At 40.4% G+C, this 26,047-nt stretch overlaps 1 protein-coding gene across 1 annotated transcript; it reads right to left on the reverse strand.

The window, feature by feature from the left end:
- Window positions 1-375: 375 nt before the first annotated feature.
- LOC127567815 (hippocampus abundant transcript 1 protein) lies at window positions 376-25,125 on the reverse strand. Its single transcript, XM_052010900.1, has 12 exons — window positions 24,893-25,125; window positions 22,162-22,257; window positions 20,540-20,602; window positions 19,654-19,781; window positions 17,969-18,083; window positions 13,015-13,233; window positions 12,477-12,590; window positions 11,329-11,400; window positions 10,585-10,697; window positions 4,230-4,327; window positions 2,758-2,921; window positions 376-1,787 (listed from the first exon to the last, which is right to left on the reverse strand). The coding sequence occupies exons 1-12, from the start codon at window positions 25,097-25,099 to the stop codon at window positions 1,581-1,583; spliced, it is 1,596 nt and encodes a 531-aa protein (XP_051866860.1). The 5' UTR covers window positions 25,100-25,125; the 3' UTR covers window positions 376-1,580.
- Between the last annotated feature and the right edge of the window lie 922 nt (window positions 25,126-26,047).

A 26,047-nucleotide genomic window follows, 5' to 3' on the forward strand; every position in this document is an offset into this window, starting at 1 on the left:
AAATTTTATTTATCTAATATTTGAACTTATTGGGGGAAAAAACTGCCCCCCCCATCATCCAAAAGCTCAGTAAGACCAGCCACGTGGCTACAAGAGCAAATCAGCGACTCATGTATTGACACTGAATATACATCTCTCTTCTTCACCTGCCCCCCCAACCCTTAGGCAATTCCCCAGGCTTGAGGATGACACATTCGCTCCAGTTATCTGGGTTGAGGTTGCAGGTGGGGACTGTCGACTTCTCCAGAGATGGGACAGGATGTGGCTAATGGGGATGGCAGGTGAGTAGTTTGAAGTGTATGACAAATCATTAGCATACCATTGTTTCCAGTCAAGTATTAAAATAATCAGATGTAAATATCTCTTATGGAAATCAGGTCCAAATAAAAAGACATCACAAAATGAAATGTAGAAGTTCAGGAATTATTTTCAATGTATTGGTGTTTTAACACAAAGCAATATAATATTTCAATTAACAAGACAATTTAAGAATGTAGCAAATTTGACACTTAATTCTATTTACCACAAAACAGATTATATTGCTAAAAAGGCCACTATATTAACATACAAAATATAAATTTTCAAGGCTGCAAGGTCTGAAGTTCATGTTTTGTATCTAGTTTTGAAGTTAAGTACCATTCATTACAACAGCTACAAAAGCATCAAAAATAAAGGCAGAGAAAATGTGGCATTAAGAATATTGAATTAAATGGCAAAACCCATCACATTAACAATACCCCAGTAAACAAGCATTTAAGGCAAACTGCCTTTTAAGCTTGCTTGCTGAAGCAAACTGAAGTGAAGTCAGGTGCACATTTCACTCAGTCCACAAGAGCAAGGCATTCTAGCACCAGTTCCAGGTTAAAATGGTCTCATCAACATGATACTCAAGATAAGCAGCTGAATGAATTAAATAAACTCTCAAAGTCAATTTAAAAGTCTGCTTAATGCAGTGTTTTCATTTCCAAATTGCATGCTGCCTCGAATACTTGCAGATAAATTATCACAAATCAGCTTTCACTTTGTATTCAAGTGATTTTACAACATTAAGGCTCAAGTATCTAATCACACTTGCTTCCACAGTAACACTCAAAATGAATCAGTCCCATTGGGACATCAGCTTTAGGTCTAGATCCATATACAGCAGAACACCTCCAGCATAGACTGACCACAGTTTTAGATCTAGCCCAGTTATTAATATTTATTACATCTTTAAATAATGCAGAGCCACACTAACACATTGTGTTTAATGATTTTCTTTCACATGGCACAATTTACATTTTAGCCATGTCACGGGGAATTGGACCAGCATCAGGTCAAAATCCTCCAAAAAAAGAAACCTCCCAGGAAAATATTGGTCACTTGGCTGCTTGTAAAATACACATATGCAGCCAATCTCCTCTCATAACTGCACTCCTCCAACATCGTGAAGGGATCAATACAATGATGAGTTGCATTGCCCAAATTACTGGATTCAGAAATTCCTGTATTGTTTTACATCCACACCAGTTTTTTTTTAAAACGTACTCAAATGTTTTCAGTGTTCATCAGAAGTAGCTAGGTATTGCAACAAACTGTTGTCATACACTGGTATCCTGAAGTAGAGGTTCTTTAGCTTCAGAAGGGAGCTGTGGATTGTGTGCATGGCCATGGTTACCAGCATGTTTCTTCCAGCTGCTGGATCTTACAGACATGTTTCTATACTCTGGGATGAAGAAGGCAACAAGCAAAGCCAGCAATACTGAGCACGCTCCAAATAAGAATGGTGGTCCAGGAATTATTGAACTCTGTTTAAAACAAAAATAGAAACTTCTATCAAAATAAATGTAAGTACATTAATGCTGCTGAAGCTACTGGAATGTTTTTGCTACTGTCCAACACCGAGTACCTTTTGTGGACACCTGTCAGGGATAAGATCACTTTTCTGCAATTCTGCCCAGTGTACACCCCACCCATAATACAATAGCCTGTCATTGCACATTTTCTTGGTCTTAAAGTCTGTTGCTCACATAACTGCATACAGAGTTAACACCTTCAAGCAAAGTAGAAAGGGAGGCAAAATAACTGTCCTGTTCACTTTCTTTCCACATTCATAGTTTTCCTTCATACCAGATAGATTGTCAAAGTATCAAAATCAATCTCTAGGGCCCCCTGCAAATATATGGACCTCCTAATCTAAATTGGGTAACAAGAAGAAACTGCTGGAATATTCTAATTTTATTAAATATAGGTAGCAATAGAAATAACACCAGACAAGTGCAGAAATCATATCTTCTTGAACCCTGTCATTAATGCTGAGCACAAAAACTTTAAGCATGCTTTCTGCCAAGATTCCCACTTTGAAATTGTAAACAATTGAGAAATACTGGACTCATCAGCTGCAGGCAAGTACTGGACAGTTTCTTCAGTCAATCTTTGATACATAAAGCAGGAAGAAAGAGCTTGTGGGGAAACGGGAGGCCCTGTTTTGGGCAGGTAAACTCATCAAATGGGTCAGGTAGGGAAGCAAGAGAGGCTAAGATAAACATATCTTAACACACTATTTACTGTATACTAAATTAATATTTGTGCATAGTCAGCACTTATATATAAACAATTCAGCATTGTAAAAAGTGAAATAGGAATCTGTAGACTGTCCTATTCATCAACAGTTAATCAAGAAACATGACTGCAGATGATCCTTTTATGCTTAGCTAAATATTAGCATTATAGGACAGTTTTTCAAGTAAACAACTGTTAGAAGTACTCATACCCTACCTGCTGAGAATGGCTTTGTGTTTTCTTACTGTCAGATGATCCAGCATCATTCTCTGGTGACTCATTTAGTTCAACGTGAAAAATATAGAATACAAATCCATAAAGGGCAGGTCCCAGGCCATTACACAACCCTCGAATTCCTGTGACCATTCCTTGAACGACACCTGTAAACATTTGCAACTCTGATTCAGGGTTCAAACTTGGTAGCTCAAAATGAGATCTTGGTTTTAAATGCAAATTGACTGACTCCTTCAACAGGTATCATTTAAGTCTAAGCCACATTTTATTGCTGAACTGTTCTCTGTGGAAGTCCAAACTGCTTTAAATCCAAGCAGAGGTTATTTGGGTATCATTAAAATAAATGTTTCCTTTAAGAAAAAGGTAGGTTTATACTTGTAACAAAATGTTACACTTTGGCATACAGTACAAAATAGAGTCCTTTTTTAATGAAAGGCAAACCAAACTAAAGCTATGAGAAAATAATCCTCATTTTTACATAGCTTCTGAAACCAATTCAACAATAGTGTTTTTATTTTTAACTTATGGTGCCATGGATATTTGTGCCAGACGTTTCAGTTTAAAATATTTTTTTTTAAATCTTCCCTTGATAGGAGTAACTTTCATAGATCATTGCGTTTATAAAGCATTTGAAATTCAGAATGTCAGCTTGTGAAGTGTGCAAAAAAATTTGAGTTTGCTAAGGGTAATCGTTCTGATGAGAGGGCATCCACCATAAATATTGGCTGTCTCTCGTCACAGATGCTGCCTGGCCAACTGAGTATCTCCAGCATTTTATTTTTTTTATTTTGGATTTCCAGCAACTGCAGTTTTTTTTTGTTTGACAATTAAATTAGTGGACCTTTAATGGTGAATTAGGTTTTTCAGGTTGATTTGAAAATATACATTTTCTTTGAAGCAAAAAATGTGGAAGAAACAGGCACTTGTTGCCGTATTATCAATGAAAAAACAGTTGTCAGTTTTACATGCAAGTTTAAAAAATCTATTATGGACTGCACTGCAACTAAAAAGCTGATATTTGCATGCATCTTTTGAGAATTGTACATTGTTCATTGGTAACAAAGCTAGATTTCTGTCACTGCAGCACGTACAAACTGCTAGGGAAAAATTGAGGGGGCAGGAGGTCCTCACAGTATTTGAAAAACAAAAAAAAATGCAGATACCAGAAGTCTGAAAGAAAAAAATGCTAGAAAATACTTGGGTGGCAAGGCAGTATACAATCAGAAACAACCAATGCTTAAGGTCGATGCCCCCTCATCAGAACAGTTCCCCTTGGCAAACTCAAATTATATTTTTTGTTTTGAAATTCAGAGTGTGCACATTCTAAATAGTTTGATTAATGTAATGGATTATGAAGGTTACTCTGAACAGGGAAAAACTTTAGAAACTATATTAAATAGAAACAGACTACAAAGATTACCACAGTGCTAATTCCTACAGAAAAGGCAGCTTACCTTGTTGGTCTGAATCAGCATTCCTTGACACCAATGCACTCACTGCTGGGAATGTAATGCTGGACATGGCTGCCACTGCTCCTGCTGCCCACATCATCCTATAGTCAATGCACAATAATGTTACACAGTAATGCTCTGCAATAATAAAAAAAAATGTATAAAACATTAGAAAGATGGATGGCATATGGGATTAGGGCTATTACCTAATGGAGGATAAACATGGGCTGGATTGAAAATTCCATTTCTATGCTATAAATGTTTGCGAGAAAAATATGCAATCCAATTCATCATTTTAAACAATTTGTACATTATGTACAGGTCCTCAGGACCAGATCAACTAAAAGTGACACATTAGTCTGAGAAACAATGGTATAGGACATGACAGAAAGAAAAGACAATTTGTATTGTCACAATTGAGAATGTATTACATGTACAAAAATAACACCACTTGAATCTTCCAACAATCACAACCAATTTCCTTTGTGCAAAGTATGACTCCAACCACTAGAGTATTTCTCCCGTGACGCCCATTTTTGCCAGGGCTTCAAGATGCCCCACTCGTGTCAAATGCTAGTTGGAACACATTAACCATAAGGTTAATTAAGTGCCTTTTTCGCGGTTTAACGTGTCGCATCCACAGATGTTTCCGATAACGAGATCGGGTCCCACCCTAATTATAGGGGAACTAAACTACCAAAGATAGAAGGCAGTTATATTTGTCAATTTAAAGCCGAATCAGAGATTGTTCACCCACCAACTGAATATGAACTTTACAATACAAACCGCGAAAGCTAACCTGACTATAAATGGCCAAGTGCAGGGGGGCGCGGGGGCAAGGTTCTTCCGAACTTTATTTCAAATTCAGTTGGGATACATACATATATACATACACCCAAAGGTGCACTTCAATAATCCATAAAAACCTGCAACAGATCTATAGTCAACCGTATTGCGAGGCTGCAGATGTCTTCAGCAAACGTCTTATACTTCTGAATACCCAGAAAACTGAACAAGGTGTTATTCTCTTTCTCCCATAGACTGTGAGCACCGATTACAAAACCGAAATACTCCACGATCTTGGCCTTCGTCAATTCCTTAATCTGTGCCATTAAGTGCCGATACTTGTTCCTCTTCTCGGTCCATGCTTTGGAGGTGGCTTGTCCGTTGTCTTCATATCTGATTGTAACATCAATGACGGCTGCTCAATCACCTTTCACCAATATGACATCTGGTTTCCAGAGCATACCATCCTCACCCCTCAAATGCGGTTCCACATAGGGTATCCACAGATATTGTTCAGCCTTGGACCGAAGTCTCTCGAGAATTTTATTGTGCCGTTTAATACGAATCTGCTTAACTGCCAAACATCGCCCGGAGATGTGAGCCAGAGTCTCATTGGCTATACCACACCTCCGGCAAGTCTTCACTGCTTCAGGGTTACCTCTACCACGCGTACATCTTGTGGGGTACTGGCCACATCTTAACAATAAAGCATTTACCACCTGGTACCCCTTCCAGGCCGTATGCCTCCTCAACCAACCATTCGATATTTTATCATTCTTGAACTCACATACACCAGATCCTTGATATACCTGTGCTGCCCATTGTGTAAATTCCACAGATCTCCAGTCGATATTAAACTTGGCGTCTCGTCCATCACCATCACCAAGCTGTATCCCCCTCTCTTCCATATCAGCAAGGAAACTCTCAGACGGAGGTTGTAAAATAACAAGATCTAATATACTTTATCACCGCCAGTCCCTTCAGTTTTTCCCAATTGCAGCGTTGTTATCTTCACCAGCCCACTCGAAAGAGTGTCTGATCACTGCATCCTCGGATTGTTCCAGGGACTGACGTTTTCGTATGATCGCCAATGGGACCTGTACTTCCAATCTCGGCAGACACAGTCCTCCATCTCTCATCCTGGAATATAACAACCCATTAGTAGTGTCGTTAGGGAGATGAAGTATCTCTTTCACTGTCACTCTTATCAACCTATCCAGGTCCACCAATACGTTCTGAGAGGCCTCAGTTAAGATTAGTTGATAATAGACCCGTGGTATAATATAGGTCTTCAGCAGTTCGACCTTCTGGATAGGTTTTAGTTTCGCCCTCTTCGGGGCACCAAACCATTGCTCCAGCTTAGATTTCACATCTTCAGTGGAAATTCCGCACCATGGATCGATTCTTGCTCCCAAATACTTCTCAGTCTCTCCAGGCGGGATATAAGCGATCTTATCAGGTCCAAACTGCCATGGCTCTCTCAAGTTGTACACGTGGGTTTTTCGACCACTCAAGAAGTGAAAACCTTTCGTTTTCTTCACATTAACTTCTAGGCCAGTCGCATTACAGAAATTGCTCAATATATTGATATTCCTGAGCATGCCACTATACGATTCACTGAGGATGGCCACATCATCGGCAAAGGCCAACGCTGTACATCTCGATCTGCCCTCAGGAGTAACCATCTCAACCCCTCTATTCAAGGGTACTAATCAAAGGGTCCATGGCTATATTAAAGAGGATTGGTGAGAGGGGATCTCCCTGCTTCACCCCCCTCTTTATTCTGATCTTATCAGTCTTCTTTGCACCGATCTCGACCACAGTTGTCGTGTTGGTATAGAGGTCTAAAACCAAGTCAATAAAGACTTTCGGTTCTCTCACTCTCTGTAGGGCTTTCATAATCAACTTATGACCAACTGAGTCAAAAGCCCAAGTCTACGAACAGCACTGCTAGTTCCTTGCCATTCCTCTTCGATCCTTTAATGATATTCCTTAGGATCATGATGTTTTCATTACAGCCTGGTGTATCTAACAGGAATCCCTTCTGTCTTGAGCTTATCTTCACAGATTCGCTCAACCTCTTCGCCACGATCTTCGTAAAGAGTCTCAGCATCATCGGACCTATAGTGATAGGCCTCCAGTTGTCCAAACTCTTGAGCAGTTCTTCATTATCCGACTTGGGGATTAACACTGTCCGGCTCTTTTTCAGGCATTCCAGGATGGTACCCGACTTCAGCCATAATGTGAATAAACGAGCAAGCATATTCTCTTCATTTGCGACCAGCTGCTGGAGGTCTTTTTTTTTAGTAATACCATCGGGGCCGGCAGCGCTATCCTCCTTGATACCTTTTAGCGCTGCCTCAACCTCCTCCCTCTCGATTGTACGAAGGAGGTGCCACTCACTCATCGAAATCTTTATGGTAATCCTCCAGCTTGCTAAGATCCGCTCGATCATTTGCCGCGCCCAGCTTCCCTTGGAAGCACTGAAATACTTCATCAATTTTCAGGGGGCAATCATTTTGCATCGGTGCTCCCATCAATTGCCACGCCAAGCGCCTTCGATCTTTCTGAAATAGTATTTGGGCAGTTCTATATTTGGCCTTCTTACGAGCTCTCCTTCGCAAATTACCGGTGTTATCCGACACCAATGCCTGTTCACAATTAATCCTCTTTTTGGGTTTCTTTTTGATCTTACTCCCCAATTCTCGAACAAGTGTATTCGTCATAGACTCAATGAGGCTTAATCCTTGAGCGTAATTGGTCTTATTACGCTTATTACGAAGCAGTTCTTCTGCTCGATTAAAGTTCTCATCCAAATCTTGTACCAGCAGTCGTCTTCCATTTCCCTTCGGTTTTACCTGGATTTTCAACGGTGAGTCACCAACGCTCCGCACCGTCTCTTGCACGACTACTCTATTTGCCACAGGATTCGCCTCATTATCCGGACCACTAATAGCGGCACAATTTCTTGCTAACAGTCTCCTTTTATCGGAAATCTGTTTATTGGTCTTAGTTGTCAACTCTTTTGCAATCTCAACGTGAATATTCCGCACATCTTTATATTTTTCCTCCAATTCCACAAGGAGGGCAACCTCCTCCTTAGTCCAAACCTCTTTCCTTCCTGGTTTATTCCTTCCAAGGAGCGCTGCCGCTCTCTTCTCATTCCTTTCGGCAGGATGACAATGCCGCTCATGTTGTCCCAAACCGATCTTTGTCTGAAATGACAGTTCGCAATAACTGCATGCAAACGGCTTCGCCAGTTCTTGACTGGCTGAACCTTTACATTTACTGACATGACAAACAGTGGAATGGAGTTCACCCTTTCTCCCACATAGCAAACAAATCGCTTTAATTGACCGAATCAGATGAGTTCTCTTCAAATGATTCCTCATTGTTGCCATGATGTTGTACATCTCATTACACCCTTCCACCGGGCATTTCTGGGGAACAAAGGGTATATTAACATTGCTCACCACATTTACGACACCTTGTTTAGTCTTCCTTGAAGGTGTGCCATAGCTCTCATATTTCATCAGAGGTGTCACCATTAATGAATCTTCCAACTCATCACCCTCGGATTCTCCATCATCCCTCTTTTTCCAGAAGGGAATTATAAAAAAATCATTGTCTTAATTTTACCGGCCGGAACGTCCAAGCTCTCCAACATGGCCTTCCACCTCTTATTCGGGGTGGGTGTCTCATGCCCTCGTGCTATCTCGTTGCCGCCCCAACCAGGAGCATTGGGAGCACACAGAATATTTCAGTCTCTGATCCACCTCTCCGGTCTGAGTGGAGGTGGACATCTTCTTCGGTGCGGGCCGGGCACCAGAACATGTGCAACTAATGCATTTAGCGATGGGTGCTGTTGCAAACGCACCAACGGGGTAGTTCTTTGCCCGGTTATCAACCCATCCGGGAGTCAAACAGTCCATCATTATAGTAAGAAGGGTGTGGCCTACACCGCCTTTGTCCGGGGTTCTTAAAAGTCGCTTTAGCCACCCAGTCAGGTGTTACCAGCGGGACCACGAGGAGGCGCGACTCACCGTGACGCAGATGCCCCAGAAAGATGCCACAGATCCAGTGTAACCTCACTCAAAGGGCCCTGGTGGCAGGAAACCAGGTTTACACCCAGAGAGTCATAGTTACTCTGTGTGAAGGGCAGTTACTCTAACCTCACCTCTGGTTCGAGGCTGAACTGAGATCAAGAGCCAAGTGGTTCTGGTGAAACTCAAATGGTGGTATGCAAATTAATAGTGTGTAGGTACTGCTGGATAGCACTATTGCTTTGCTAATGATTGGGAAAAGACTGCATAATACATAGTTGATTTGACTGTACTCTGTGAACAAAATATACCTGGGCAGTTTTTCCCATAATATTTAATTAATACACTACTGTTGTTGGTAGAATCTCAGATGGTGACAAGGTGGTGTACAGGAGTGGGATAGATTGGCTGGTTGAGTGGTGTCACAACAACCACCTTATATTCAATGTCAGCAAGACCAAGGAACTTATTGTGGACTTTGACAAGGGGAAGTTGGGAGAACACACACCAGTCCTCACTGAAGGGTCAGCAGTGGAAAGGGTGAGCAGCTTCAAGTTCCTGGGTGTCAACATCTCAGAGGATCTATACTGGGCCCAACAGATTGATGCAATCATGAAGGAGGCACGCCAGTGGCTCTACTTTGTTGAGGAGGTTCAGTACGTCACCAAAGACTCTTACAAATTTCTATAGACATACGGTGGCGAGCATTCTGACTGGTTACATCACAGGCTGGTATGAAGGCTCCAATGCCCAGGATTGCAAGAGGCTGCAGAGGGTTCTAGACTCAGTGAGCTTCATCATGGGCACAACCCTCCCCACCGAGGACATCTTCAGGAGGCAGTGCATCAAGAAGACAGCATCCATCACTAAGGACCCTCACTGCCCAGGACATGCTCTCTTCTCGTTACTACCATCAGTGAGATGGTACAGGAACCTGAAGACCCACACTCAATGATTCAGGAAAGAGCTTCTTCCCCTCTGCTGAATGGGGCATGAACATTACCTCATCATTCCTTTTTATTTGCACTATTTATTTTTGTGATTTATAGTAATTTAGTGTCTTTGCACTGTACTGCTGCCACAAAACAATACATTTCATGTCATACAAGTCAGTGATAATCTAATTCTGATTCCACTCAATTTCTGGCACAGTATGGCTGCAAATGTTCTGCACTTGCATACTGAGCCTGCCTTCACCGAGGATGGAAATAAACTTGGTCCTAACTTGTCCTATCAGCCATTTAATTATCTACCACAATAATGGCAGTAGTGATAGTACTGCAGAGCTTTGCTCTGATCTATTGGTTGTGGGATTGTTTAACGCTTGCCTATTGCATTTTGTTTAGCAAGCATATGAGTCAATGCTGTAGCTTAAACAGGTTGGCATGTCTTTTTCTTAAGCTATGCTTGTGCTTCTCCCAATTGCAATAGATTTCTATCTTCATATTGTGACGCAAGAATAATGAGATATTCCAAACACCATTGAGGATCTTTTTACATTTCTAAGAGAAAGGATTCAAACTACGTACCATGGTTCAGAGCCAAAACCATACCAGGCCAACTGCAACATCTGGAATCCTAAACCAAGCAGAATAGCGTTTTTGTTTCCAATAGATCGCATCAGCAAACTCAGAACTGCTGTCTAAAGAAAGTCAACAGTTTCAGTAAATTTCACTTCTTTGGTGTTTGTTCCTCACATAAAAGAAAATAACAAAATTCATAAAGGGGAAGCAGTTAAGGGAAAATATGGGTGGGGGGGGGGCAAAGAGATGGCTGAAAATAAATGTTTTGAAAGAGGCAATAGAAAGGAATGGGGGCTGAAATAAGGACCTTGATGGTGGAGAAGGACAAGAAAACATCCTGTGCAAGAATTGAACATGTGGGAACAGATGGCTGCAACAGACAAGAATGGAGTTAGGCAAGGCAGTGATTTGACAAGGATCTTGAAGTCAATCAGCTATAGCATGGGAGACTGGAAAGTACAAGGCTGACTATTCCTTTTGAATAGTTTACTTAGAAACATTCAATACCAAATGAACTTTAGGCTACGCAAGGCCTATAGGCTGGAACCAGCCTCCATCACTGAGCATCATGCTTATTGCAATCACCACTCCATTACCCTTTAGTACTGGGAGAGGCAACTTGGTCTCTGAAGTGGGCTACTAATTAGCAAGACCCATTTGAAAATAACAAGGGTTACAATAAGGGTGTAAGTTGCAAGGGGTAGGGGGAGGAGTTCTTAATTGCTACACAGGCTCTAACTGGATACTTACTTGTGCAATAATGGAGAGGATTCCAAGGACAGCTATAAATACAGTGACACTTTCTGCTGAAAATCTCATGACCTAATAGAACAAGAAAATGTGTACTGTTGTTTTCTATTTAATAATCCTAAATACTATATTAGCCATCATCTCATACAGTTTCTAATCTCTTATAATTGAATAAAACTATTACTGCTTGTAGAATTTGTGCAAAAAGACAACAAAAATAGATCTGAGTAATAAACTGAACAAGGCAACAACCAATGCTATTTGAAGAATACAAGATTTTAGTTCAAAAGCAAAACAGTATGAATACTGGAAATTTAAATAAAAACAGATTCAACAGACAACATCTGCAGAGGGAAAGAGTTAGCATTTAGGGTTGATGGAAAGTTATGTAAACACAAGGTTTAAAATATAAAAGGGAGGAAATACAGGAGCTAACAGAAGGAATCCCAGTAGATCACAGGAGAGATTAATTGACAAAAGATATGATAGTCCAAGGACAATGAGGATGGTAATGATAAAATAAGAGGTTGACCTAGAGAAAGTATGAGAAGCAGAATCATTACTTGAAATTACAAAAAGTACTGCAGATGCTGGAAATCTGAAAAAGGTAGAAAAAACCCATATCTGAAATTGATGAACTTAAGGTCTAGATGGCTGCAAGGTGCCTAGCTGGATGGTGAAGTGATGATCCTCCAACCTCTGTTGAGCTTCATTAGAATGAATGGTCAGCAAGGGTCAGGATGGGTTTGGAATTGCAAATTAAAATGACAAGTATTGGAAATTCAGAGTCAAGCTTTGGACTGATTGGAAATGCTACACAAAGTGGTCACCCCATCCACCACAAGGGGGAGACCAAAAAGTGATCAGTGAACACATTATGCTGCATTATACACTGTATGTTATATGTTACATGCAGCAAATGGTGTTTAAAGAACCAACTACTTTAAATATTATAGCAGCAAGTTGTCAAATAGTATTACAGTTGTGTGTAAATTTGGTATTTTGAATTGTACTGCAGGGTCCCTTGAGCAATAATAACCTTTGAAATACATACCAATGCTCAAAATAGCTTTAAAACATTATTAATGTTTTACCAATGATTTCTGGAATTTCAACAGGCTACAAGATTTTCAAAATGTTATTCATACCTGTCTGAGGTAAAGAAAAAAACTGGAATACTGCCCTGCTTCTGGCAGATAGGAGAGGAAAACTGTAATGCAGATAAGAAGGACTGTTGAATCTTGGCCAACTTTCTTGAGCGACTAGGGTAAAAAAAAATTCATAGGCATTAATTTCAACCAGTACTTGTGCTGCAAAGCAGCTTTTTTTTTTGTTGTAATGTCTTTGAAAACTAAATTGCTTTGATAATACATTCTGCAAAGGAAAACACATTCACTTTTTAGAATGTATATAATACCAAATAAACTAAACAAGCTTAAAATGATCGTATTAGGTAAATTTATAGTTTTGAGCGGGTGTTCAACATTAATGAAAGAAAAGTATAACAAATGTACAAATGGTTCAACATCTAAACTGAAGTGGTTCAAAGCTGCACTTCAAACAGGCTGCAATCAAGAAACCTTTGAAAATTTAAAATTAGGTAAAGTTACATTCTCAACATGAAGGTGTATTCAAAATGTCCACAGTAATTCTAACACCTAATACAAAGTACATTGTCCCACTTACAGCAAATGGATCAGCTTGCTCCCATGAGATGGGCGCTCCCCAAGATGCAGGCCGCATTTTCTCAGGAAGAGATTCTGGCACAGCCACCAATATGAAGCAAATATCTAGCAAAGCAATAGCTGTGGCAAGAATAACCACAAGATTGTCCCCATAAATTCCACCAAGATACGCACCAATGGCTGGGCTAGTAACCAAGCTTGCAGCAAATGTGGCTGAAACCTGAAAATTATAAAGATTAGAATAGTTAGTGCAATACAAAAGACTATTTGCAAGAGAAAGATGCCATGTAGAGATCTCCAAATGGGCCAATGAACCAACTGGGGCTTTTAATAAAAATCATTAGTCTCAACACAGCAATTGTAAGATTAATTCCCCTTTAATCAATTTAAAAAAGAACATTCCTAAGATATTACCAAATTAAAATGAACATTTAAAAGTGTTTCTTCTATATAATGGAAATACAAGATTAGTTACTTAAGTTTGAACAAACAGGATGCTAAGCTTATGAGCCATCTCAGCCAGCATGCCAGGTTGGGAATGGAGTTCAGCGTGAGAGGACTGAGTTTGTGGCAGAGACTAAACTTGGGAACTTCAGTCTTCTCAGTGGTATTGGGAAACATATTGGCTTGTTATTGTCACATGTACCGAGACACAATGAAAAGCTTTTATTTTGCATGCCATCCAGACAGATCACGCCATACACAATTACTTTGAGATAGTAAAAATAAAACAGAACACAGAATATAGTGTTGCAGATACAGAGAAAGTGCAGTGCAGGTACACAAAGTGCAAGGGGCACAACAAGGTAGGTTGGGAGATCAAGAGTTGACTTTAAGGTACGAGAGGCCTGTTCAAGAGTCTGATAGAAGTGGGATAGAAGCTATTTTTTTTTGAGTCTAGTGGTTTGTGCTCTCAGACTTTTGCATCTTCTGTCCAACAGGAGAGGGCAGAAGAAAGAATGACTAGGGTGGAAGGGATCATTGTTGTGTTTGCTGCTTTCCCTAGGCAGTGGGAAGTGTAGACTTAGTCAATGAAAGGGAGGTTTGTTTTTGTGATGGATTGGGCTGTGTTCACAACTCTACAATTTCTTGCAGTCTTGGGCAAAGCAGATGCCACACCAAAGCTGTGATGCACCTGAATAGGATGCTTTCTATAGTGCATCTATCTATCTATCTATATATATATATATATATAAAGTATATCTATAAAAATCAGCAAGTCATTGGGGACATGCTGAATTTTCTTGGCTTTCTGAGGAAGCAGAGGTGTGCGCTTTTTTTGGCTGTAGCATCCACATACCTGGACCAGGACAAACTGTTGGTAATATTTACACCTAGGAACTTGAAGCTCTCAACTATCTCCACCTCAGTAATACTGATACAGACGGGTGTGTACTCCACCCAGCTTCCTCAAATCAATGACCAGCTCCATTGTTTTGCTGACCTTGAGAGAAAGGTTGTCTTGACACTATGCCACTAGACCAGTGGTTTTCAACCTTTTTCATGCTGCGGCCCCCCAGAACATGTCCTTGTTAGATGGCGGACCCCACAAAATCAAACAATCGATAATTCATGCATACAACACTTAAATGACCACACATAGGCCCCATTGAAATTGTGACTATTTCAATCACCGATAATTACCAGCAGTGTCTTTCAGCGTTCAGTTCAATGTGAAGGTTGTGCCTGTTTTGCACTGCAGTTTGTCCAAACGTGGTGTATGTGCGACAAACATACGCGTATGTCATCCTCAATATTCAGTCTTGATCTATATTTAGTTTTCATGGCAGTGACTGCAGAAAATGCTATTTCGCACAAGTGGTTGCAAATGATAGCAGAACATCGATGGCTTTGCCGGACAGCAGTGGATACTCCTGGGAACATGCTATCCAGAACGACAACAGTGACATTTTGGTTGAACTGCAAACGCAAAGTCCTGTCAGAAGACAGTTCAGCCAATTCTTCTTGTTCATGTCCAGTTAAATCAGTAAGCATGCATTCAAATGGATTTCGAATCCAATCAAACATGCTTGTGTCATCGTTGCCAAAATACTCATGGAAATAATGTGACAGCTGTTGAATATGGTTCAAAACGGTGCTCGCAATGGCCTGTCTTAGTCTCGTTCACTGTCAGAAAGTCAGCCAGCAACAGAAACATATCATAGATGCCTTGCTCGCATCTTCCTTCCAGATATGGAGTTTTTTCTGGAAGGCATTGATCTTGTCATGCGTTTTCAGAACATTTGAGACAGGTCCCTGCAACGATAGATTTAAGCTGTTCAAAATGTTGAAAATATCTGCAAGCTAATCTGGCAACCCACGTCTCATCTGTCAAGAACTGTGCCAATGATCCATTATGCTCATTTAGAAAAACTAGCAGTTCATCTCGCAATTCATATACACGCTGCACAACGCAGCTTCGTGACAGCCATCTGACTTCTGTATGTAGCAACAAATGCTTATGCTTGGCTTCCATTTCACGGCATATGTTTTCAAACAAACGATGATTGAGCAGCCTGGCTTTGATAGTTAACGATTTTAATGCACTTGGAAAACACATCCTCAAGATTTTCAGCCATATCCTTTGCAGCCAAAGCCTCACGGTGAATCATGCAGTGGGTTGCTGCTACATGTGGAGCTACTTCTTTCACTCGTGCGACTAGACCCGACTTCCATCCTGTCACTGCGGCAGCACCATCCGTGCATACTCCAATACACTGTGTCCACGCCAATGCTGATTGTACAAAAAAAGTGTCAAGCACACGGAAAAGTTCTTCACCGGTTGTACGCCCTGGGAGCCTTGCAAAACAAAAAAAGTCTTCCAAAGTCTCTCCTCCCCAGCAATATCGAACATAAACCAACAACTGCGCAGCACTGGCAACATCAGTACTTTCATCGAGCTGAATCGCAAATCTGACTTGCTGAAGACGTGCTATCAGCTGGCTCTATATATCTTCCGCCATATCGCCAATTCTTCTGCTTAATGTGTTATCAGACAGTGGAATGGCTTTCATTTTTGACTGGATTCTTTTCCTAGTACAACTTTGCACATATCTACTGCTGCAGGCAGTATAAGCTCTTCTCCAATTGCGAGAGGCTTTCTGGAACGTGCTATTCGTAATGCTACCAAATATGATGCACGAAGAGCCTTCTCATTTACAGTGGCGCAGGCTGTCATTTTACCTTTCTGCTTGAGGTACAACTCCTTTTGCCACTCAAAATATTCCTTCAGCTTACTAGCAATATCTGGATGCACTGTTGTTAAATGGTGCTTCAATTTCGCTGGTTTCATTGCATCGTTGAACAGGTGTTTGCAAACACAGAGGTCAGTCCGCATTTGTCCCCAATGCGATGAAGCCATGTGAAATGTATTCTGGATCGTACTTGCGTTGTTTTCTCTTCCAGTCACCCTTATCCCCTTCGTCATCAGAATCTTCCGGTTTCTGGTCAGCTTTTCTCTTCAGGAATTTCTCCATACTCAGCAATACACGCTGGACAGTTTAATTACTATTACTGATAAACAAAATTATCAAAACTAATCTAAAATTTGCACACTTTTCTTTTAACAGTGACATCACTGTGGCATAAATGCACAGTAAGTAAGTAATAGTATTAAGGCACACCAACAACGTCACTCAGTCTCACTAACACTACAGTGCACAACAGAATAGTAGTGAGTAGTGAACACTACTGACTACACAAATCGAATATTAAGCGGCAGCTTACCAGAAGGGAACACAGTCTGTCTCTAAGATTGTCGCCTATAACAGATAGAATAGATATGGCCGATTTTCTGAATAGTGGAAAACTGGAGCAAGCAAGTAAGGTACGTCTTTGTAACAGGTCACTTTTCCATTTTTTTTCTTGGCATGCTCGCGGACCCCCTGGCAACCCGCTGCGCACCCCCAGGGGTCCGCGGACCACAGGTTGAAAACCTCTGCACTAGACTATATCTCCTTCCTGTACGCTGTCTCGTCACTGTTTGAGATCCAAACCACTACGGTGGTGTCATCTGCAAACTTATAAATGGACTTAGAGCGGAATTTGGCCACACAGTCACGAGTGTATAGGGAGTATAGTAAGGTGCTGAGGATGCAGCCTTGTAGGGCACGGGTGTTGAAGGTAATCATAGAGGAGGTGTTGTTGACCATCTTGATTGATTGCAGTCTGTTGGTCAGGAAGTCAAGGATCCACTTGCAGAGGGGGTGTAGAGTCATCGGTCAAGGAGTTTGGAGATGAGTTTGTTTGGAGTTTTGTTTAGCTGCAGGAAATTGTAGGTATCCAAAGCAAGCGGCATTGAAAAAGGCAGTGGAAAGTTAAGCATACAGAAACTTGAAAATGAGAAAAGGGGGCCAAGATTAAAGGGGTATGGCAGTGGCTGAGAACCCATCAAGAGATTAAATCCTTGCTCTGATAGATAAAAATGAGCAGAACTAAACAAGAAAGCCCCAGAGTTAAACAATGGACCAATTTGATGGGCTGCACTGGTGGCTACAAGCAGGTTGAAGTTCACAAGGATGGAAGAGGGAAGGATGCAGATATAACACATGATGAACCCAAAGAGGATGCAAATCTTCAATCAAAAGGTGGCTATTTTTGTTGTGGGAAAGGCCAAAACCTTACTTGAGCTATTCAAAGCAACTTGTGGGGGAAGAAAAAAGCATGGCTTCAAGGCAAGGATAAGGTCAAGGAAAAGAGTGACAGTTAGAAGTAATTCAACTTGCTCATTGAAGTAGCATATCATCTGGCTGTTGGTGAAAGAGAAATAATTTATAACTATGGCCTGTGCAACACACTGTGCAATTCAACTAGAAACATTGTGCCACATTACTGGAAGTCATCACAGAGTTTTTAACGTTCTAAATAGAATTTTCAGTATTTCCATTAAATAAATTTCCCATGTGTCCAATTAAATTATTTCTGGACAATAATGTATAATAAATCATTTCATTTACCAGTCCATAGGCCATACTTCTTTCATGTTCCTGTGTTATGTCAGCCACATAAGCAAATACTACAGAGAAGGTTACAGCAAACACTCCAGACACAGAGATAACTGCAAAATACCACCTAAGAAAAAAATACAATAGGAGTATTAACATCAGAAGAAATTTAAAAGGAAGTCATATGAAATCCTATTTATCTGCAGGATTACTCATGTATAGAATGTTTAGTGCAAGTGGATTTGTGGCCAAATTTGCGGATGAAACGAAGATAGGTGGAGGGGCAGGTAGTGTTGAGGAAGCAGGGAGTCTGCAGAAGGACTTGGACAGGTTGGGAGAATGGGCAAATAAGTGGCAGATGGAATACAGCAAAGGCAAGTGTACGGTCATGCACTTTGGTAGAAGGAATAAAAGGCGTAGACTATTTTCTAAACTGGGAGAGAATTCAGTAATCAGAGGTGCAAAGGGACTTGGGAGTCCAAGTGCAGGATTCCCTAAAAGTTAACTTGCAGGTTGAGTCAGTAGTAAGGAAGGCAAATGCAATGTTAGCATTCATTTTGAGAGGACTAGAATATAAAGGCAAGGATGTAATGCTGAGGCTTTATAAGGCATTGGTCAGGCCACATTTGTTGTATTAAGTGCATTTGTGGGCCCCATATCCAAGGAAGGATGTGCTGGCATTGGAGGGGGTCCAAAGGAGGTTTACAAGAGTGATCCCAGGAATGAAAAGGGTAACTACGACAAGCATTTGGTGGTTCTGGGCCTGTACTCGCTGGAGTTTAGAAGGATGAGGGGAGGATCTCCTTGAACCGAATATTGAAAGGCCTGAATAGAGTGGACATGAAGAGGATGTTTCCAATAGTGGGAGAGTCTAGGACCAGAGGGCACAGCCTCTGAATGGAAGGACATCCCTTTAGAACAGAGATGAGGAAGAATTTCTTTAGCCAGAGGTTGGTGAATCTGTGGAATTCATTGCCACAGACGGCTGTGGAGGCCAAGACATTGGGTATACTTAAAGCGGCGGTTGATAGTTTCTTGATTAGTAAGGGCAAAGGTTATGGAGAGAAGGCAGGAGAATGGGGTTGAGGGAGAAAAATAAATCAGCCACGATCGAGCAGACTCGAAGGGGCAAATGGCCTAATTCAGCTCCTATGTCTTATGATACGAGGGTGAAGTTTAAAGCATTACTTAAAAACAATGAGAGAAATAGTTGCAAAGGAAATAGGGAATGGCAGAATAGGATAAGAATAGTTTGCATCAGTAGGTTTCCTTTTTCTTTCCTGTGCTAACTTCTAGGGTTTTATAAAATGTCATGGGCCCATTCATTCACCAGACATCCCTTCAGAGTTCATGAAGGGGTCCAATTTTTTTTTCAACGGAGGAGGAATAACCATAGTTGATTGCGCAAGAGCTTTAGAAGCAGCCTGTCCAGTATTTATTTCCCAACCCTAATTCTTCAAGATAATGATAAGAAGCCAGTGTAATCTGTCTCACAAAGGCAATCCTAAACTGCCTTTGGCGCTCCACCATTTAGACCGAGTGAAAGATTTCAAACTCAGGTGAGTGTGTTGCTTATTGTGAATGTGCAGGCAGTTCAAGTCTTATGGACCTTCCACCTTTGCCCTTCCAGAGAGTCAAGGTTGTAAAGTCATTTTTTTTTTTCCATTCACCATACATATATAAATATACGTACTTACCATGGACTAATTTTCATTAAAGGAATAGGAGCACAAGTGAAAAAGACAGTCAGCAGCAGGAAAGACTTTCGCCCCCACACATCTGAAAGTGCACCTATCAAGGGTGCACTCAGAAATGACAGTAATCCCTGAAGGAAAAAAAAGGCTTTCTATCAATATGTTCAATTTTATTTCCTTTACATGGAAAATTAAACAAATTAGACAACACCTGGCACTACAACAGCTTTTCCCTATTCTCGAAATTATTATTGCAACAAAAAAAAACTTTAACCAATGATAATTAGACTAAATTTAAAGTTGCTGATTTCATATAACCAAAGGAAAGGAAAGGAATGCCAAATTAATTATTACACAGCTTCATTTTTGTAATGCAGTTCAACCTCCAGCTATAAATAACTACTTCTGGCTGAGCCATCTGCAGGGAGCAGGATGGACGGTGAGCCTTCCAGCTCTCTGTCTGCCTTCAAGAGGAAGCTATTACTTAACTGGACGAGTGCTCTTTGAGATAAAGTATGGTTCATGTGATTGCCTGGATAGGTTTATTGTTCAAGGGTGCCACAGATGAATCTTCCGGACTAATTTTTCTTTCATCAACCCTGCAATCATTCTGCCTTTTTGCTGCCTCCCCCAAAAATTTACAAGGCAGCAGGGAAGGTGGAGGGAATAAAGGAAGCATCCGGCCCTGATGCACTTGACATCACGGTATAACAAAGTTTTATAGACCATTTAGATTTTCTCTCCATACCAGTTTGATATGTGGCTTGCAGCTCCAAATGAAATAAGATGAAGAAAAAAAATCAAGAGCTCAACTGTCATTTAAAAATATCTTCTATAAAAGGAAGAATTTACCAAATTCCTGAGAAATTTACAAGAATTCCAGCCTTACCTTTACACCCTGGATTAAGCCATTCATCAAGAATGTATGCTTGGGAAATGTCTCATGCAAGACCTGGGGAATATAAGAAAATAAGCTATCCATCACAATGTTAGCTTATTAGAACAAACACCAGTTTGTCAAGCAACCTGATCTGTTCATCAGCATCGCACAAAAAGTAAAGTGAATCCCCTCTGCAATAAAATTGAAACTTGCAGTAGGTTAATTTTAATCCCACTGGTTCGAATTCCCACTTTTTAAATACATAAGAACCTTAATTCCTTCATTTTTCATATTAGCTGAGTGCATAAATATGCATCAGGGAAGTCCTGGGTTCATTTACTAAGTTAACAGCCTAACTATGGAAATGGATTAGATACATTACTTAGCCAATATAAATAAAAATACAGATCTTTGAACCATAACTCACTATTAAATAGGTTTTTAATCCCTTGCATGACAGCAATATGGCAACTTATGCTGCCAACAACCTACAAGAGTTGGAAATTAAGACAACTGAAATTCATAAGTACCAAATATGCAAATGTTGTGGGCCAATCTAATCAAGTATAACCCTGTGAAATTCAACAATTAGTTAAGAGGAGAGAAATTCTGTTGTAAACTACTTCAAAAGATTGTTTTTGAGAATTGATGGACACTGGGTTATATATTAGCCTTTTAATTCTGTAAATTTGGATGACATGCTGTTTAGTTCTACACAGTGAATTTGCAACATTTCAGACTTATTTGTAGACCCCTAATTTGACACCCATCGGCAATGTCATTTGGACCAACCCCAGGGTGGTTGGTGGATGGTATGTGAGAAATGGAGCTAATCTGACTGTCACTGGGTATAGAGGGAGTTTGGCAGTTTCTTTCTTCAGGCCCTTGATACAGACAAAATGTCTGAAATGGGATACACTGCCCTCTCTCACAATAATACCTTCACTTTGAACACAATTTAAAATCTAAACAAGTCAAAAGATGAACCAATATCCCATCAAGCTTCAAAGGAGCTTTTTAATAAAAAATTAGAAAAGATTCACCACTTCCACATAACATTCGGTAATTATTTATCCTTCACATTCAAGGTTATCTTTTTATTCTATAAATCAATCCAAATTAGAAAGCATGCCCTGTATGGAAATATCAAAAAACAAAGGGGAGGGGGGCGTTGAAGGATGTATTAAATATCATCGTGACTTCTGGCAAGAGGGTCAAAGCCAACAGGTCTAGCATAGAAATGAACGTTAGTAGTCTGATTTTACATCAGAACTCATCTCAACCTATTGTCCAACTTATAGTCCAATGCGTACAAAAACACTGTTGAAACAGACTAGCAATGCAGTCTTTTAGTGGGAGATCTTAATCCCATTTTGTCCAAATGAATACCTTCTCCTTTCAAATCCCTTAATTGATTGAAAGATATTTAGAATAAATGATTTTACAAGGAGAAATATTTGTATAAAGTTAAATCAAAAAGTTATAATTAGACAATCACATTTTGCAACCTTATTACAATATTGTTAATTTGACACTAACATAACCGTTCAATTACCCAGAGTATACTAATCATCAATTGTAGATCTCATTCTAATTAACAAAGGCAGTATAATTGAGATATAACAACTTACTCCAAGCGTCGGTGCTGTCAGAAGGCCCCAAGCAAAGAACTCCAGAAATATTACTATCACAGCATGGTATACACTTGGTGCACCTATTCCTTGCGGCTACAATAAGGAAATACAAATAATGTAGCATTTAAAATGAGTTCTTTAATTAAGTCATTGGAATCTACTTGCGATTTTGGAACTAATTGCACCACAATCAGTAAAGCAGCCTCTAATGCATTCATTCCTTTTTTTTTGATATGTGGGATACAAAACTAAACCAAGAATGATCACCAACCAAAATATTACAATGTTTTATTTCTCAGAACAAGGCCCAGTTGGTAACATGTGAAATTCATCAAGCTCTACTTGCTATTCAAAGCAAAACTAACTGCAAACTAGCTTGCAAGCAAATCAGGTCACTGGACTTCCTGGGAACACTTGCTTTTAAGCATTCACATTCAAAGTTGTCAATGCAGTCATGTCCACAACCCTTATGTAAGCAACTGAAAATTATTTCTATCACAACCAATATATAATCCAATATTTAAGTTTATACTTGGGAGAGAATGACCCAATAGATTAAATAACATTTTCTTTTTGAACAGGAACCCTGGGAAATCCTGCAACTTTACCTTAGAACCTACCTACCCAAAGAGGGTATTAATGACAGTTAAAAAGCAAAGAGAAAATCTGTGAAAGTTTGGACGTTATCAGCACACATTTCTGGAACAGAGCAAATCAAATCAGATATATAAAAAGTGTCTTCATTCAGCTCCATGATGTTTAACTTGAAAGATTTTACTGCCAATCAACTACAAATTCATCAAAAATATTAATTTCATAGTTGGAAATTACTGCAAGCAGTTATAGGTCAGCAAACTCTGCCATTAAAAAGGGAATGGTACCATAAGACAATAAGGTTTGAAGAGAGCAAAGCTGCAAGGACCTTTTTCTCGAATGTTCATCAATTAGGCATATCTAACTGAGGGTGCAGCATAACACAATTTCTCTGCTATCTCTTACAATTTTGCTTTCTGTTCATACAATGGATGTTTTTCCTGGAGGGCAGGAATGCAAATATAAAATATAGGGAGCAGAAAGCAAAAGATTAACTAATCTCTTCCAGAACCAACAAGTGTATGTGAAGTACAATCACTTGCAATCCTTCTTGCCACCATATGGAAACTTCCTTCAAACATTGAGCTTTCTTGGTATCACCACGACAAACTGCCTACCCACTCAATTGAAAATGCAGTGAAAAAGAGCTTAAAAAAATCATTAACTGTCGTGAAGATGCCAGTAAACCCTGCAGTAAAAGTTACACAAAAAGATACATCTGTGTAATCTACAATCTTGTAACCCACAATTTTTCTGCAGTGTGTACTGCAAATGTTGTGCAGGTATTCTGGGAGCAGAATACAATTTCCTGTTCTTAGAATGCTCCAAAATTCATTATTGAACTGGAATTACTGAAAGATGATCTACATTCAAACAATGATAAAATGAAATCTTTTTCACCATTAGAAAAACACCTTGGGTCTCAGTTTATCGTCAAGGATCTGTTTCTGTGCTCTATGACTCATCATAAACTCCAATGAATAGTAATGCTGTTGCATTCTAGTGGTATCAATCTAGATTGGGGTTTTTACCTCAGATGGAATTGTTCTCGCATAGCAATTGTGAAATTACCTTGTATGGAAGGGTTATTAAGAACATGGGTTCATAGGTTTTATGCTCATTAGACTTTTACAGTGAGTGTGTCCTCTGTACTGACATATTAATCCTCCTGGTTTCTTTCTCTAGATGTATTGCTCTGTCAAATTATGTCTTTATATCTCCTATTGAATTGTTTAATCTATTTCTCATTTTAACCTTCTTCCCCCATCCATATATACCCGCCTGTCTACCCATTAGATCTCTTTTTAAAAACAACTCTAATCTGGGATTTCAGTCATAGCCCATGAATATTGCCAGGAAGTTTGACAAAGGAGTAACCTCTAATAACAAAATATTTTGTTTTGTTTTCTCATACTAACACCAGCAGCACTTTTAGCATTTACTTGTCAGTCACTGAACTTGCTTGCTTGTAGAAAGACATATTTGTTGCCGCGATTAAAGTGTTTTCTTTTGTAAGAAACCACGAACTGAAATGTGCGTTTTGATTTGTAGTTTTTTTGCGGCTACGGTCCTTCCCCTCTCGTTTGTACTCATGATACTTGGAGAATGACTTGAGTGCACGTCCTACTAATTAAAGGTTAACGCGACTCCACAGCAATCCGAAGTACCAAGCCAGGAGGGTTCAAATCTAAAGTAGAAAGTTTTCTTCATAAGCGACTACAGATGCATTGCTGGGGTGTGCTGAGTCTTATGACATTTGCGGTGATGGGGAGAACCCTTTCCCAGACCGGAGCCCGGGAACCGGGTGCGGCGGATGCAAACAGCCCGGCTCTGGCAGACGCTGCTGCAAGCCGACTGCCGACCCGCTCCGCTCCGCGGCAGCTGGAGGGAAGGGAAGGGGAGAGTCGATCACAAATGACTGGGACAGTCAGTAGCCGCCGGACTCCCCGAGTCGGATTTAAAAGCGTCCCGCCGCCGGACACCATCGACCCAGCGCTCAGGAGGGAGAAGCTATGCGGCCAACGACCCCGCAGCGGGGGCTAGGCCATCGAGCCTCCCCCAAAAAAAATGATCTCCACCATCAAACGGTCGACCGGCGCCCATCGAGCTGCCTGCGGGCCCCAACGCCACTCACCGTGCCTCCATCCTTGATGATGATCTTCTTGGCCACATAATACTGCGGTGGAGCCGCTTCTTTCTTCTTGCTTGGCATCATGGCGCCATCCCGGGGCCGCGCGCCGCCGCCATGGGTGACCACATCACCCCGCAACGCCCTGACATCATATCGCGCCATCTCCCATTGGCTCAGGGGGCAGTACACGTGACGGTCCCCGTCGGGCATCGAGGTCACGTAGAGTCATTCAACCGAATCCGACGTGTCTGTTCTGAAACTAATGGGACACACATAGTGGATCAAGTGCAAACTCCAGCAAAGCTCCTGTGCACCAACAGTGGCCACTTTCCCTGATTGATAATTTGCAAAATTGTTGGCTATATGTTAAAATCACCGAGTTTATATTCAATATCCTGCTGTTCCCCCGTCATTTACTGTTATGGTGCCAAGTCATCAAGTTCTCACGATTTATCAAGTTGGACCAATATGAAGATCTCAAGACAGCCATTTCAAGTGACTTTCTTGCATTTTCTCCAAGTACCAATTTTTATCTTCATTATCTCCATCGTATAGGCATCTTAGTAGCTTACCTGTATACATAACTATATTTTGCTTCTTCAATAACTCCACAAGCAATCAATTCATAAAAGAACATCACAAGCCTCCGGGATTTAAGTATCTGCAGTCAAATCACCAAACCATTATATGCAGCTCAGTGAGCAACATGCGTTTCTCACCTCTAAGTTAAAATGAATTCATAATCATCATATATGGTACTCATTGCACTGCAGAAGCATACTCTAGTGTTCAACAACTACATGAAAAAAAACAAGCACTCACATCTCCCAACAGGTACAAATTAGTACAAATACATTAGGTACAAATACATTCATATTTTCAGCACATTCTCAACTATAGTAGGGTGGTGTTCCAGATATACAGATTGTATGTTTGACTATAAATGTTTAAAATCCATTTGGTCTATCAATAGTATCCACAACTGCTAGTTCAGACAACCAAAGATAATGTAATACAATGCAGTTCTTAGCTTGAAATATTTTTGCTTTTGTTTCAGCTTTTTTGCTTGACGTTCTATTAAGGTCACAGGAAAATGTTCTTCAAATACGTCATTAAATCCACAATGAAAGACACCAAGACAAGGAAAAACGGCTTTAA

Source organism: Pristis pectinata, chromosome 3 (genome assembly GCF_009764475.1).
Source record: "Pristis pectinata isolate sPriPec2 chromosome 3, sPriPec2.1.pri, whole genome shotgun sequence".
NCBI classification, from domain to species: Eukaryota; Metazoa; Chordata; class Chondrichthyes; order Rhinopristiformes; family Pristidae; genus Pristis; species Pristis pectinata.